This window comes from Malus sylvestris, chromosome 5, assembly GCF_916048215.2.
Source record: "Malus sylvestris chromosome 5, drMalSylv7.2, whole genome shotgun sequence".
In the NCBI taxonomy this organism is placed as follows: domain Eukaryota; kingdom Viridiplantae; phylum Streptophyta; class Magnoliopsida; order Rosales; family Rosaceae; genus Malus; species Malus sylvestris.
Genome location: NC_062264.1, coordinates 30785499 through 30801756, shown reverse-complemented (window position 1 = coordinate 30801756; position 16258 = coordinate 30785499). Strand labels below are relative to the sequence as shown.

Sequence of the window (16258 nt, the reverse complement as noted above, 5' to 3'; positions counted from 1 at the left end):
TTGCTGCTAAGAGAACAAAAACAATAACTAATTATTTGGTATTAAGTCTTGAGCAGCATTGGGACAATTGTACTTTGTTGTTTAGTAATACCAAGCTGCCTTCCTAAACCTTTATTCAATTGCTAACTTGCTTAATAATAAAACAACAAAATATTAATTAAAAGAATCTTCTTATCTTATTAGCTAAAGTAGAAAAAAGTTGTTCTATAATTAATTAATTAACCTAAAACTGCATGCCATTTCATGCATTAGAAAATTGTCCACCCCATTTCTTTTGGTATATGTCTACAAATAATTTATGTATTATGTGGGTGTGTGTACGTTTGGTTGATCAATAGCTTTGCGCTACAATTATGCAATAAAAATAATTAAAAGCATGCATGGACATGATCGTTATTTTATACATGTTTATATGATGCAAATGTGATTAATATCGGATCGAAATTTAGGGATAGGTAATCTACAAACTTATAAACACGGTCGTTATGCTACTTAGTACTACGATTCAGTGATATTCTTTTTATTTGTAAGTGAGAGATGTTAGGTTCGATTTTCACCAAAAATAAATTTTAACTTCATTATTGCTAGCTCATTATGAGGCTAAGTCCACTCTTTTCCTTTTAGTGTTGATAATATCGTTTGATAAACACGATTATTATGAACTTACAAGGGAAAACTTGTTTGTCGTATGCAAGATAATTGGATTATCATAGATCTTTGGATACTAGTCTTTTTAACATAGATTAATACAATAATATTTATTTGAACAGGAGAGTGGAAATAGCTTTTCGAAAACTATAAATATTTTTGATAGAGGATCAAACTTCATACAAGATGAAAACAGAAGGCTTGATTGCAATAATGGTTTTTGAACTTTACTTTTAGCTTAATTCTATGCCATGAACTCTCATATTAATTTTTTTTAGTTCTCAAATTTAACAATGTGTTGCACCATTAGTCATTTTTACTAAAGTCGTTTTTTTATTTATTAAAGCTATGAGAGTTCAAAGACTAAAATTAACCTAAACAAAAAATTTAATAACCATTGCTACAATTAAGCCAAAAAATATATAAAATAAAAATAAAATAAAAAAAATACCCTTTTATTTGCATTCTAAAAATATGGGTCACGCATTTTATCTTACAACTCATGCATACATTGCAAACATATTTTAGTGCAGATAACATCGCTCTCCTGTTTTTGGAGAAAATAGGATGATTTGAAGTGAGTTATAAAAAGAAAAGAAATAGGATAAAATTTTACTTTCACATACTAAAGAAGGGAGAGAGATCCTCTTTGGATCTCTTCCTCCAAAATCCATGGATCAAGTGATCCGGGCTCTTAATATTTGATCCAACGGTAAAAAATTATTATAACTTTTAATTTTTTTACTAACTGATTTGTTTTTAGCTATTAGATCAAATTTTAAAAACCCGAATAACTGATTTGTGGACTTTGGAAGAAAAAATCCAAAGATGATCTCTTTCCCTAAAGATGGGAGTACGCGTGATGGCAAACCCAATAATAGCCCATAACGTTAAATACCCAACACTAAAAGGACATAAATAGAAACACGAAAACCTTTTATATTAGTGGTGGAGATAAGTGTTGCCTTTGCACTACAACGTGGATTTGAATCCGTCGGCATCCTAATCCAAAATATAACAAATCTGTCGTTTGACAAAAAAAAAAAAAAACTCCCTACAAAAAATACGAATATTGTCTGATTACCCTCTACTTTCCACATTTTCGTTTTTGATCCCTCTCTCTCTCATTGTCACCTGTTTATTCTCAATCGCTTTCTCTCTCTCTCTCTCTCTCTCTCTCTCTCTAAAATCAATCTCAATTAAACAAAACCATTTTCAAGTCCGACACCACACTGCGAAGAAAGTCGGTGGGGAAGAAAGAGAAACTAGAGAGAGAAAGAAAGCAGAAGCTCACAAGAAAAACCGAAACCAACTACCGCAGATTCTCAGAGCCAGCACCGCCGATCCAATCGCCACCTCAGATGCCGGCAGCTCCTCCGGCCGCATTACCGCCGGAATGAAAGATCCTCAGCTCCTCGCCGACCACAGGTCCCAATCCCTCTCTCGCTCTCTCTCTGAATGCTGCTTGTAACTGTGTCAGAGATTTATGGCTGTGTCGTCCTTTCGAGTGTTAACTTTTTGGTCTGTCTCTCACTAACTTTTTCCGATCCCACACTTCTCTCTCTCTCTCTCTCTCTCCCCTCTGTGTTGTGATAAGGGGAATCTAATTCCTTCTCAGTAGCTGGATTTGCTTTTTAATTAGCTAAAGCTGAAGACATAGCAGCTTTCCTGAGCCTAATAATATTATCGCTTTTTGTTCAATTTTAGCTCAATGATTTCCTTGTAATTAGCTTGCTTTTGGGTTTTATTTTGATCTTAGAAAAAATCCAAACTTTTTGGCTGCTTTTTACGCATAAAAATTGATGTGATATTTGAATCCAATGTGCTCAATTTTCACTCGGCTTAACATTCGATTTGTATCTCCTGCCTCCCTCTCTCTCTCTCTCTCTCTCTTAATTGGGGTTCAAGCTTCAAGCTTGTAGCTTTCAGGTTCGTTGTTTGTGTGCTGGGTTTGACTGAAATGGGAAAATATTATTTATTTATTTATTATTTATTTTTTCATAATTTCTAATCGTGTTGAATTGTGTGGCTTCGAATTGGTTTATTTTTTTGCCCCCTTTAATTTCTTTTGGAAGATGTCATGTTGTTCAACGGTTTTATTTATTTGGTTTGGGATTCTTTGACTGCATTTGTTTTATTCCATTTCAACAAATGAAGCAGAAAAGTGATTGTATGTTGTGATTAATCTACTGAGTTATGTGATCATACAGGGGTTGAAATGAACGGGATGCAGATCGGCAAAGCTCATAACGCGGACAAGCCTTCCCCTGGATGCTTGGGAAGAATGGTGAACCTCTTTGATTTGGGTAATGGGGTTCCTGGAAATAAGCTGCTTACTGATAAACCGCACCGTGATGGTAATTCCTTTGATATAGTCTTTTATTAATAAGTCAATAGCGGCATATTCTAATCCTTTGCAAAATCGCTTTCAAATTCCTGTTCTAATTTTCTTTATCCTTTTGGAACTTTTGGTGATTGCTTCTCATGTGCTTTTGGTAACCTGACAAATATTATACTGATCCATCAGTTTTGGTAGGCTCTTCACTCTCAAGGAGTCAATCAGATGTGGCAACAATGTTGGGCCCTCCTCCCTTTGGAGATCACATAGATGATAAAGTGGTAAGTGTTACAGGATTTTTCTCTGACCAATGTATTTTTAAACCAGCGCGAGAAACAATTCCAATGCGAAGTAGTCTTTTGTTGCTCATCACATATATAATATACTGCAGTTTCCTGATTTGTGTTACATTTTTATGGGGTATTCAGATTGTGTCTGAGTTAAGAAGAAGTTCATCAAACAATAAGGCAAGTGGAACACCCATAAAGATCCTTTTAGACCGAGAAATGTCAAAAGAAGTGGTATCTAAGAAGAATCCGCCCAACTTGGTTGCTAAATTGATGGGGCTTGATGCTCTCCCACTTGAGCAGTCCGATTCAGCTTCACAAAGAAGTCATACAAACTGTTATTCACAAGGTACTAATAACAGCATGCCATTGGGATGTTGGCAGCAAGAAGATGGGTTTTTGGAAAACGGAATGCCATGCGAATTTCATCAGTGTTCAGAGCAGAATGATTATAAAGATGTTTATGAAGTCTGGCAACAACCTCAGAAAGCAAATTATGGAAGAAATATGTTGCCGCAGAAGGGAAGGTATAATGAAAAAGTTAACGAGAAGAAGATGACTCTTGTTCGTCAGAAGTTCATGGAAGCGAAACGCTTGGCCACCGATGAGAGGCTTCGCCAGTCCAAGGAGTTCCAAGATGCACTTGACGTATTAAGTTCCAATAGAGAATTGTTCCTCAAGTTTCTGCAAGAACCTAATTCCTTATTTTCTCAGCATCTACATGAATTACAATCTATTCCTCCCCAGCCTACCGAGACAAAGCGGATCACTGTTCTCAGACCTTCAAAGATGGTTTCTAGTGAAAAATTATCAGGCACAGGGGACAAGAATGATGAACAGACAAAGAAATCAGCTCAGGTCGGTCAAGCAGCTGCATGGGACAAAGGCCACCATGGATACTCTCCTACTATTATTGATCAGGAAGTTGATGGATATCTGGCTCCACCAACTCGGATAGTGGTATTAAGGCCTAGCCCTGGGAAGGCTAATGACATTAAGGCTGTGGTTTCTTCACCCACCTCATCACCAAGAGTTTTACATGGTGAAAACTTCTATGAGGAACGTGAAGATGATGAGGAGCGAGAATCAAGAGAAGTTGCAAAGGAGATCACGCAGAAGATGCGTGATAATTTGATGGGTCATCGGAGGGACAAAACTTTGATTTCCTCTGTATTTTCCAATGGCCATACCGGTGATGAAAGTTCATTTTATAAATCAGAACATGAATATGCAGGAGGAAATCTCAGTGATTCTGAAGTTATGTCGCCATCTTCTAGGCATTCATGGGATTACGTCAATAGGTTTGGCAGCCCTTTTTCTTCGTCCTCCTTCAGCCGCGTGTCATGTTCGCCAGAATCATCCGTTTGCAGAGAGGCAAAGAAGCGACTTTCTGAAAGATGGGCAATGATGGCACTAAATGGGAATCCTCAGGAACAAAGACATACTCGGAGGAGCTCTAGTACACTGGGAGAGATGCTTGCCCTTTCAGAGATAAAGAAGCCAGAAAGATCTGAGGATGAGAGTATTCAGAAGGAACAAGAACCAAGGGAATCAGTTTCATGCTTGCCTATTGATTTTAGAAAAGAAGAAGGTGCTGTTGATTCTCCCAGAAGTCTTTTGAGGTCACAATCTCTCCCTGTATCTTCTACAGCATATGGTGGCGGGGTCAATGTTCAAGTTTCAGATCCCGAAGCTGTAAAGACAGATGTTCCCAAAGAGCTGACAAGGGCAAAGAGCATGAAATCATCGCTGAAAGGGAAAGTCTCAAGTTTATTTTTCTCCAGAAATAAGAAATCAAATAAAGGGAAATCCAGCGAATCTCAATCTGCCCTTGCTGAACCACCAAATTCTCTGGTTCCTCCTGGCATAATTAGTGGTGATGCATCTCAGTGTGCTAATGATGGTGGTTTTGAAGGTTGTCTGTCTCCTGCTTTATTTGGATATTTGGGAAAAGAATCTCCACGTTTAACAAGCATGGGACAAAACCAAGGCACAGTTCCACGCGAGGTAGTTCAATCTTTTGTTTTCGTCTGCTATTAGTACTTGCCCTCTTTGTTGTTGCAAATCCTCCTCCAAAACAAAAAAAAAAAATTTAAAAATCATAGGATTTGTGTTGTTTGACCTGGCTCTGGGGCAACCTATTGGAAATGTTGATGCCTATGTTTGTGATTTGTATTGTACTTGGCACAATAGAATGAATTGGCATGGAAAAACCATAAATGTTGATGCCTAAGTTGGTGGTTTTTCGTAAAACCTGAGTTATTCAGTGTCTTATTGTCATCGCATGAATGGTTTATTTGATTTGTTTTTCGCTTCAAATTTTGCAGGCAGGGATGTGTGTGGCAAAGCCTGTGGTGCCCGGTTGTGTTGGTGAGAATCCGGATCAGCCAAGTCCAATATCAGTTCTAGAACCACTGTTCGAAGAGGATGACAATACAGCCCAGGAATCCTCCGTGCATTTGAAGCAAGACCACCTAGGTCTCTCTCTCTGTAATGACTTTTTATTGCTTTTTCCTTAAATTGCTCATTAATTATTCTCTAATTTCGTAACTTTTTTTGTGGTAAAACAGGTAGACTTCTCAAGTCTAACTTGATTGACAAATCACCACCTATAGGATCAATTGCGCGGACGCTGTCATGGGATGAGTCTTGTGCAGAGACTGCCACACCATATCTATTAAAATCCCCTTCGGTTTCAACTGAGGAGGAAGAACAAGACTGGCATGCCACTGTCCAGACTCTTTTATCCGCAGCTGGCCTAGACGGCGAGGTGCAGTGCGACTCCTTTTTCACAATATGGCATTCGCTTGAAAGTCCTTTGGACCCGGCTCTGAGAGACAAGTACGCCAACCAAAGTGACAAAGAGCCTCTGCATGAGGCTAAACGAAGGCGATTGCGATCAAGTCGGAAGCTTGTATTCGACTGCGTGAATGCAGCCTTGGTGGACAACACGGGTTATGGGTCAGACAGCTGCACAAGGACCACGTCATGCAGCGGGGCCCATGACAGATTCGTAGAGGGTGATTCTCCGCTGTTGGCAGACCGCTTGTGGGCCCGAATGAAGGAATGGTTTTCTGATGAGGTGAGGTGTGTTTCGGAGGATGGCGGGGACATCAACGGCCTGGTGGTGGAGAGGGTGGTGGAGAGGATGGTGAAGAAGGAGGTTGTCGGGAAGGGGTGGTCGGAACACATGAGATTGGAAATTGATAATTTGGGGAGGGACATAGAGGGGAAGTTGCTGGAGGAGCTGGTGGAGGAGTCAGTGGTGGATTTGACAGGGAGGACATGATGAGGCTTTTGTTTCATTTTCTATGTAAGATTTTTACTGTAACTCTATGAGTTCGTGTGTTTGATTTTCAACAATGGTGGGCCCAAAAAACCCTCCTTAATTGTTTAATGCCACAAAATGTTTCAGTTGATCATTATTTGATAAATGTGTCCACTCTCTGTTTATATACAAAATTGTTAAAAAACATCTGGGAGCTGACTTTGTCTCGCAAACAATAACAATAAAGTCTTTTTTCAACTAAGTAAGGTCAATTGTATGAATTGTAAAATACTATTGCACTCGATTATGTTGTTTGTTGTTATGCTACAACAACTACAACAATAAAGTTTTTTCCCACTAAGTAGGGTCGGCTATATGAATCTTAGAACGCCATTGCGCTTGGTTCTGTGTCATGTCCTCCGTTAGATCCAAGTACTCTAAGTCTTTTCTTAGGGTCTCTTCCAAAGTTTTCCTAGGTCTTCCTCTACCCTTCGGCCCTAAACCTCTGTCTCGTAGTCACATCTTCGAACCGGAGTGTCAGAAGGCATTCTTTGCACATATTCAAACCACCGTAACCGATTTTCTCTTATCTTTCCTTCAATTTCGGCTACTCATGCTTTACCTCGGATATCCTCATTCCTAATCTTATCATTTCTCATGTGCCAACACATCCAACGAAGCATCCTCATCTCTGCTACACCCATTTTATGTACGTGTTGATATTTCACTGCCCAACATTATGTGCCATACAGCATCGCCGGCCTTATTGTCGTCCTATAAAATTTTCCCTTAAGCTTTAGTGGCATACGACGGTCACACAACACGTCGGATGCACTCTTCCACTTCATCCATCCAGCTTGTATTCTATGGTTGAGGTCTCCATCTAATTCTATGTTCTTTTGCAAGATAGATCCTAGGTAGCGAAAGCGGTCGCTCTTTGGTATTTCCTGATCTTCGATCCTCACCCCTAACTCATTTTGGCCTCCATTTGCACTGAACTTGCACTCCATATATTCTGTCTTTGATCGGCTTAGGGAAAGACCTTTATATTCCAACACTTCTCTCCAAAGGTTAAGCTTCGCATTTACCCCTTCCTGAGTTTTATTTATTAACACTATATCGTTTGCGAAAAGCATACACCAAGGGATATCATCTTGAATATGTCATGTTAACTCATCCATTACCAATGCAAAAAGGTAAGGACTTAAGGATGAGCCTTGATGTAACCCTACAGTTATGAGGAAGTTTTCGGTTTGTCCTTCATGAGTTCTTACGACAGTCCTTGCTCCATCATACATATCCTTTATAACTTGGATATATGTTATTCGTACTCCTTTCTTCTCTAAAATCCTCCAAAGAATGTCTCTTAGAACCCTATCATACAATTTTTCCAAATCTATAAAGACCATGTGTAAATCATTTTTCTCATCTCTATATCTTTCCATCAATCTTCGTAAAAGATAGATTGCCTCCATGGTTGAGCGCTCTGGCATGAACTCGAATTGGTTATCTGAAACTCGTGTCTCTTGCCTCAAACTATGCTCAATGACTCTCTCCCAGAGCTTCATTGTATGACTTATTAGCTTAATACCCCTATAGTTCATGCAATTTTGTACGTCGCCCTTATTCTTGTAGATAGACACTAAAGTGCTCTTTCACCACTCATTTGGCATCTTCTTCGTTTTCAAAATCCTATTGGAAAGGTCAGTGAGCCATGCTATACTCGTCTCTCCCAAGATTGTCCACACTTCGATCGGTATATCATCTGAGCCCACTGCTTTTCTATGCTTCATATTTTTCAAAGCTACAACCACTTCTTCCTTCCTGATTCGACGGTAAAATGAGTAGTTTCTACACTTTTCTGAGTTACTTAACTTCTCCAAAGAAGTACTTATTTCATGTCCTTCATTGAAAAGATTATGAAAATAACTTCTCTATCTGTCTTTGACCGCATTCTCTGTAGCAAGAACCTTTCCATCCTCATCCTTGATGCACCTCACTTGGTTTAGGTCCCTTGTCTTCTTTTCCCTTGCTTTAGCTACTTTATAGATATCCAACTCTCCTTCTTTGGTATTTAGTCGCTTATACATATCGTCATAAGTCGCTAGCTTAGCTTCTCTCATAGCTTTCTTTGCCTCTTGCTTCACTCTTCTATACATTTCACCATTTTCATCGGTCATATCCTTATATAAGGTTTTACAACATTCCTTCTTAGCCTTCACCTTTGTTTGTACCTCTTCATTCCACCACCAAGATTCCTTTTGGTGTGGAGCAAAGCTACCTCTTTTGCTACTTTTCGGATACAGCTAGCCATGGAATCCCACCTTTGGCTAGCTTCCCCCTCCCTATCCCACACACATTGGTTGATTACTTTCTCTTTGAAAATGACTTGTTTTTCTCCTTTTAGATTCCACCATCTAGTCCTTGGGCACTTCCAAGTCTTGTTCTTTTTTTTTCTCTCTTTTGATATGTACATCCATCACCAACAAGCGATGTTGATTAGCCAAGCTTTTTCCAGGTATAACTTTGCAATCCTTACAAGTTATACAGTCCCATTTCCTCATTACAAGATAATCTTTTTGTGTTTTTGACGACCCACTCTTGTAGGTGATCACATGTTCTTCTCTCTTCTTAAAGAAGGTGTTGGCTAAGAAAAGATCATATGCCATTGCAAAATCCAAGATAGCTTCCCCATTCTCGTTTCTCTCCCCAAAACCATGGCCACCATGAAAACCTCTATAATTGCATGTCTCCTTGCCCACATGTCCATTTAAATCTCCTCCTATAAATACCTTCTCCGTCTGAGCAATTCCTTGCACCAAGTCTCCAAGGTCTTCCCAAAATTTCTCTTTCAAACTCATATCCAACCCAATTTGAGGTGCGTACGCACTAATCACATTGACGAGTTCTTGTCCTATTACAATATTGATTGTCATGATTCTATCTCCTACCCTCTTGACATCTACAATATCTTGTGTCAAGGTCTTGTCCATGATGATGCCAACACCGTTTCTCGTTCTATTTGTGCCCGAATATCAAAGTTTAAAACCTGAGTTTTCTAGATCCTTTGCCTTAAGACCAACCCATTTAGTTTCTTGTAGGCACATAATATTTATCCTTCTTCTCACCATAACTTCCACTACTTCTAGAGATTTTCCCGTTAAAGTTCATATATTTCACGTTCCTAAACGCATTCTACTTTCTTGAACTCTAACCTTCTGTCCTAACTTCTTCACCCTCCCCCGTTTAATAGGATCAAAGTACTTCTTTTGTGTGTCATGTGTAAAGTTGATAAGAGCATATGCTCCCAAACAACTTTGAGTGGAGTCGTTCAAAAAGAAGTTTATATGACCCCCTTGCTCATTTAACACTGCATCCGAGTGCCAATGGAGATATAGCGACCCTTACTCACTTATCACTGTGCTCGGGCCACACAGCGCGCCACTTATGGGTGACGTCCTAACTTTAGTACAAATGCGTTCTGGATTCATTTTCATAAGGATTCGACGTAACCTAGGAGTGCCGGTTGTCGATTACCTGATGCCCTCCCCCTCCTCCTTTATCAGGGTTATCCGGGCTTGGGACCGGCAATGTAAGATAAACTTACACATGCGGAGTTTTGTTATGCTAAAGAAAGAAAATTTTATTATGCTCAAATGTACAGAATCTAGTCCGAAAATTGTATGAAATCTAGTGTCTCTCTTATAACCAAAATAAATAAAATGAAAGGCTTAATTACTCTAGCTCCACTGACATCAAACCCAAATGCTAAATGGCTTGCTCAGAAGCTTCTTTTGACTAGGGATGGGCAAATACCCATTGGTTGTGGGTAACCGCGGTTACCCGCCCATTTAAATTAAACGGTTACGGTTATGGGTAACCGTTTAGATGAATAAACGGTTATGGATATAACCGTTTACCCGCGAAATTTAAATGGGCGGTTATGGGTATTAACCGCGGTTATAAACGGGTAACCGTTTACCAATTTATTTTATATATGTAAAATTAACACAAATCATATTCTCGATCCAATAATACTTAGCACCCAATAAATTAGCAAGGAATTCATTGGTCCTTCTCTAAATAACACTGCTACAGGAATGATGATTCTCATCATCAAGGAATTCGCCAAATTAATTTAAATTCCTTACGGGTAACCGTGAAATTGACAGAAATGTCTTCTAAACAATTTTTGTACTTAGCAAATATTATATTTACCTTCATTGGTAACAGTTAAAAATATAGTTTGTAAACTATTATTTCAATTATTGGAATGGTATAAGGACTTAAAAAATTTAAATACGGAAATGTATGATGAATGTACCTATAACGGTGTTTAATTGTCAAAAAAAAGAAATATGACAATTTTTTTTTAATTTTCAAGTTGTTAAAAAACATGTAGATAGGTGAAAAAGAGGTAATGGTAAAAAACAAAAAAATAAACGGGTTAAAAAGGATAAATGGGTAAACGGGTATTAAACGGTTATGATTAAATGGATAACCGGTTATGGGTATAGTTAACCGTTTATAAACGGTTATGGGTATAGTTTATAAACGGTTATGGGTATAGTTAACCGTTTATAAACGGTTATGGGTATGAGTATAACCGTTTAGGCAATTACCCAACGGGTAAACGGTTATGCGGGTATGAGCAGAAACGGTTATGGGTAAATAACCGCGGTTACCCGCCCGCCATAACCGTTGCCCATCCCTACTTTTGACCCACTTTGTATTATAAAGTCAATTTTTTGCGTCTGACTTTACCCTCTCATTGTCAAGTCAATAGTTCTAGTAAAATCATAGCAAGGACAAAGCTGTTTAGTGACAATTGCCCTCTCTCAAATCGGGTTGTGAATTAAAGAGTACTACGACAGAATCAACGTTTCGTGTAGGCGGTCTGTTATTGACTCTTATTCTTGAGTGGGCTATAAGGGCTACATGGCAATACCTATACAATTGAGTAGACCTTTCATATGATCCGTTCGCCCTAAGTCTTAAAAAAAAACTCCGTTAAAACCGCTGACGTGGCACCAATGGAGCTTCTTTTAAGACCAACTAGTTTTTCTTATTTGTATGGGATTAATGCTATGATGTTTATGCTTAAGACACATCTTAGTCCAAAATCATGGAAGCTAATTAGGAATTATATTTGGAGAGTCAAGTCCTAATAAAAGCAGCAAAATATATGGAACATTTGCATTTGCCTTTCAAGTATTCATTCACAAGTACTTCTATATTGGTGTAACATTCTCCACGTTCGCACATGGGATTTCAATGCTAAAACCAGATTGTAGCCCAATGCATTAATTCCCTGTAGTAGTTTGATTTGGTGATGTGGTGGTGGGGAGAGATTCTACTGCGTAATCGGTGATTAATCCTTTTGTATATACAATCTCATCACACGACGTGTGTACGTGATGAAAGATAAAAATACATACAGATACGTAGTTATCTCTGATTTTATGTAATAATTTTTTTTTTTAATACATCGATACTTTTATACAAAGGGGAGAGGGAGTTTGGCTGAACCATACAATAGGCAGCCTAATTTATAAACAAAAGTTCTTCCCAAGTCACATTTAGTAATTAGAAGAAAAAAAGGGGTGGATGTCACATTCCACGGAAATCTGAGATCAAAGTGCAATGAATAAGTTCCCTATCCCTTCCACCTAATCATTCTCATCAAACAATCCGAACCCTTGAAATTTGATCTAACAGCTAAAAATAGAAACTCACTAAAGTTATAATAACTTAAGTCGTTAGATCAAATTTCAAGAGCCTAAATGATTTGATGAGGATGATTAGATGGAAGGGATCCAGAGTGAATCCCTTTCCAATTCTCACGGGAATTGCTTAAGGCCAACTGCCGCAGCCCCCAGAGTACAAGTTAAGGGTCAGAAACGACAAATATTTTGGTATGAGAAACAGAGAAAGAGAAGTGACAGAGAATTGCAGATCCTCCATTTTTCTAGAGTACCTTATTAAAAGTACAAATTCTTATTTAATTGGTCATAATGAGAGAACAAGTATTAGTATTTAAAATTTTTCACTAACAAATGAAAAAATATACCAGTAAACTGTTATACCAAATGACACAACAATAAGGCGTTTAGACTTTCACTCCCTTTGAAAGTTCTTCAATACACTGATGTTCTGATACATCCAATAACTCTTCAGAGTAGCCTTCCGAAAAAGTCATTCTTCATTATCTTCTATAAAAGAATAAAAATAAGAGAGTTTTAATGAAAAACCCACGGTACAATTCACTTTAATGAAAAATCATATTTTTACACTAAAAAGTCAAACATGATACTATTCATTTTACCCTTTATTTTGTCCTTATCATTAAAACTCAAAGTTTTCAAACTTTTTTCATTAGTTTTCTTTAAAAATAAAGAATGAAATTGACTATTTTATAGTGCTAATAACAATTCTCTTTCTTTAGTGCGGAATGAAAAATAATTCATAGTGTAGACGTCAGAAAAAGAATAAAAAAATGTACCCTTGTACCACACTAAGCCACAGAATGGTGGCCAAGTAGTATAGTTAGTTTAAAGCAAAGGACAGGCAAAACAAATCTCGTGAGTCTGCCATTTCTATGTGATTCCATTTCCATGGAAGGCATCAAATAATAATTATTAGCTTCATGGACTTCTTGACAGCTGAAAGAAAGAATCGACTTCTTGACAGCTGAAAGAAAGAATCCACACTTCCATAGACTCACGGGATATATGAAATCGAAAGGGTGGGTTTCTCGTATGCTCCAGGGTATCTTATGCACCAGGGGTTTTTGACAGTTAGATCCTTAGTCAAAAACCTCGTCATACAGGATACCCCAGAGCATAATGGAATTTTGATTAAATGGGCAAGTTCATCAATGGGGACAGAGGAGAGAATCTTATCACATACAACGGCATGCATAATACCAGTACAGACCCCTCAGAATTACTCAGGAATGATGACAGTCACAGACTCACAATGTTACATGTAAATCACAAGTTTTCTTCTTTTACAATCAATGACACAACATATTCACCAGAAACACACATCCAATTCATACAAGTGAAAACCAGCAAGAACACTTTGCGAGAGTTAGATATAAACACCATAACTTCCTCCAAAACAAAATTTCGAAAAACTGAAACAAGGGAACAATGATATATACTTGAGTATCAACATAAAACCTGCTGATCGATGTTTCAGATCAGTGAGATGAAAAACCCATTACCATCTTTACTGCTTGGATTGCATACTTGGTGACGCATTCTGATTCAGAGAGCTCAATCCATACTGTGCAAAGCATACGAACGATGTGATTAGAGAATAAAAGATACTCATATTGACAAGATATCACGGATCAAGATTTGATATCAAAGCATACATTATGGCTACTCTTCAAACAAAATACCTTATCTCTTATCCGTGAGCTCCAAATGTCAGAGTGAGTCCCTTTCCCATCACCCTTGGTTGATCCAGATGCTTGGTTTAATTGTTGTTTTAAAAGGGGCTCCCGAGTTCTAGCCCTAGCATCATAATCATCTTCAACATCATAGTCAGGTTTGTGAGTAGAAAGCATGCCTCTCAGAGTTATTGATAGTAGCAGAGATAAAACCTGACATTTCAAAAAAGATGAGTATAAGAAAACAATTCAATGCAATAGTAATCTTCACTAGTGAAATATAACTCCAAAGTATCTCCAACCCAAATACAATAAATACAATCAGTAATGCAATTTGGTCTAAGGCGTTAATCTTAATCAATCTTAGCCATCCAATGAGCTTTCCTCTAAAGGTCCAAAATTTGAATTACAAATCATGTAAATGGGATAGTTCTATTGATCTTAGTCCTATGAAACTATAAACATAACGATAAACGTCATCACTACATTGGACTTAGCATACCTGTATTACAATGACCCCGAGCCCAACCCACCTACAGATGTCAATATTCTCTTCAACAAAAGATCGGAAACTGTCAAGTTGACCAGTTGGGTCAAATGGAAGATCCTGTAGAGGTATGAGAAACCATATTATTCTGATAGGATAAAGATTAAGGATAAAACCCATGCACACATATTACTGAAATTTATTTGTCATCATAAAATGTTACCTTTTCCCAACGGCGATCAATTAAAATGAATGCCACCAAAGCTGCTTCTAGTAGAGTGAGCATGGTTACAAGTATTGTATACTGAATTGTTTGAACAGTTAAGAAAAAGGTAGAATACATATCACCAAATGCAGAAAAGGCGCATCGAAAATCGGGTTCATTCAACACAACTTGCATGACATACAAAGGACAATACCTCAAAACTATTAAGTTTGGAGCTAGTGGTAAAGCTTCTTATTATGCAACATAAATACTCTAATCCACTAACACTTTGTCTTGAGCTTAATACAAGCAGTGGGAAGTAGTCATCTGGCTTCAAAAATACAAAACCTTCCCACTAAACGAAAATGTGGGAATAAGATCACCGAAGCCTTTTGTTTCCTAGGGGCTCGTCAAATGAACACTACTACTTTAGAAGTTTCTCTCTTTTGTTGGCTTAATACTTCTAATAACCAACCAAACAGAGAACTCACAATTTATGAACTTGCCATGTCATGGGTCTCGAAACATTGATCTAAGTTTCAGAAATCATAGCAAACCAGTACCGGGATACTAGCAAAACAATTTCTTAGCTAAAATTAGTGAAAGATTTATGGGTTAACTGGTTAAGGATACAAAGCAAAGGCAGCAGCCATTAATTGCTGCGGCTGCAATACAACCTATGAAAGTAACGCAACAGAGCAAAATCCCCAGTCCCATAAAAGAGTAGATGAACCTGCCAGCAAGAAACCATATCATCAAATGAACAACCAAATGGGTCCCTTCGGAAACTTAATGATTTCTAAGCATTTAATGTATCAAAAAATTCAATACACCATTCCCAGAGCCCACCAAAATCCACAACTCCAAATTAACGTATCAAAATCAAAACCCTGAATTCAAATTGCTTCAATACCCAACTCAAAAAACCTCGAAATTCGAACAACAATCAAATATGATTACATGAACCAGTTGAAACTCAGTTAAATTTAGAAACTTTGAAATTACCAGGGCGCGGGAAGCTTCAACGAGTTCAATCCGAACCCCAATCCCTCATCGAACCCAGAAACCAAATGGACAGCAAAATCCAACGGCGTGATCTGATCGGCATCCGCAGCGGACTCGGAGCTCAATAGGAGGGAGGAGAAGGACGAGGAATCAGGAGAAGGAGCTGAAGGCGGTGGCGGGACTATCGGAATGTGGTGGTTCCACTGGTTGAGCATCCATGCCGAGTAGACTAAGATCGAAACTCCGATGAAAGCTTGAAGAAAGTTGAGGAGTTTGAGGACGAAAGCTAGGGATACATGGCAGCAATTGGGCCGCATTCTGGGTATCTAAGAAGTTGAGGCTGAATCAAAACCCCTAACCCTAAATTAGCTATGGCGCGCACAGTGTCAGTGGAGGAGGTGGAGGTTGTGGCAATTGGGGGCGTTTCCCTCCGCTTGAATTTTGCTTTTTTTATTTTGTTTCTTTGTATTTACAATTTTCTGGTTTTTCGGAAAAAGGGATTTTTGAGTTCAAGGCCTTCAAAAAGACCCTAAACAGAAAAAATCACAACCTTTCAGAATGTGTTGTTGAAATTTAAAAGTTGTGTTATTTGAAATTCACCGAGTTAAATAATGTGTTTTT

The 16258-nt window shown here is 38.2% G+C and overlaps 2 protein-coding genes across 6 annotated transcripts; one reads left to right on the top strand and one right to left on the bottom strand.

Moving 5' to 3' along the window:
- Nucleotides 1-1807: 1807 nt before the first annotated feature.
- On the top strand, nt 1808-6707 carry LOC126622730 (uncharacterized). 3 transcript variants are annotated; one of them, XM_050291462.1, is made up of 6 exons: nt 1808-2076; nt 2859-3005; nt 3176-3267; nt 3415-5280; nt 5601-5751; nt 5844-6707. In XM_050291462.1, exons 2-6 carry the CDS (start codon nt 2867-2869, stop codon nt 6560-6562), a joined length of 2967 nt encoding a protein of 988 aa, XP_050147419.1. In that variant the 5' UTR covers nt 1808-2076; nt 2859-2866; the 3' UTR covers nt 6563-6707. The 3 variants fall into 3 exon arrangements, with proteins under 3 accessions (XP_050147419.1, XP_050147422.1, XP_050147420.1); XM_050291465.1 differs by having other exon boundaries at nt 1810-2076; nt 3185-3267; XM_050291463.1 differs by lacking the exon at nt 1808-2076 and adding an exon at nt 2309-2577.
- A 5812-nt stretch (nt 6708-12519) lies between these two features.
- LOC126622735 (tetraspanin-18-like) lies at nt 12520-16134 on the bottom strand. Of its 3 annotated transcripts, none has more exons than XM_050291471.1 (7): nt 15638-16134; nt 15266-15365; nt 14651-14731; nt 14443-14547; nt 13950-14153; nt 13770-13831; nt 12520-12753 (listed from the first exon to the last, which is right to left on the bottom strand). In XM_050291471.1, exons 1-6 carry the CDS (start codon nt 15952-15954, stop codon nt 13775-13777), a joined length of 864 nt encoding a protein of 287 aa, XP_050147428.1. In that variant the 5' UTR covers nt 15955-16134; the 3' UTR covers nt 12520-12753; nt 13770-13774. The 3 variants fall into 3 exon arrangements, with proteins under 3 accessions (XP_050147428.1, XP_050147429.1, XP_050147427.1); XM_050291472.1 differs by having other exon boundaries at nt 12520-12750; XM_050291470.1 differs by lacking the exon at nt 12520-12753 and having other exon boundaries at nt 13420-13831; nt 15638-16133.
- Nucleotides 16135-16258: the final 124 nt, after the last annotated feature.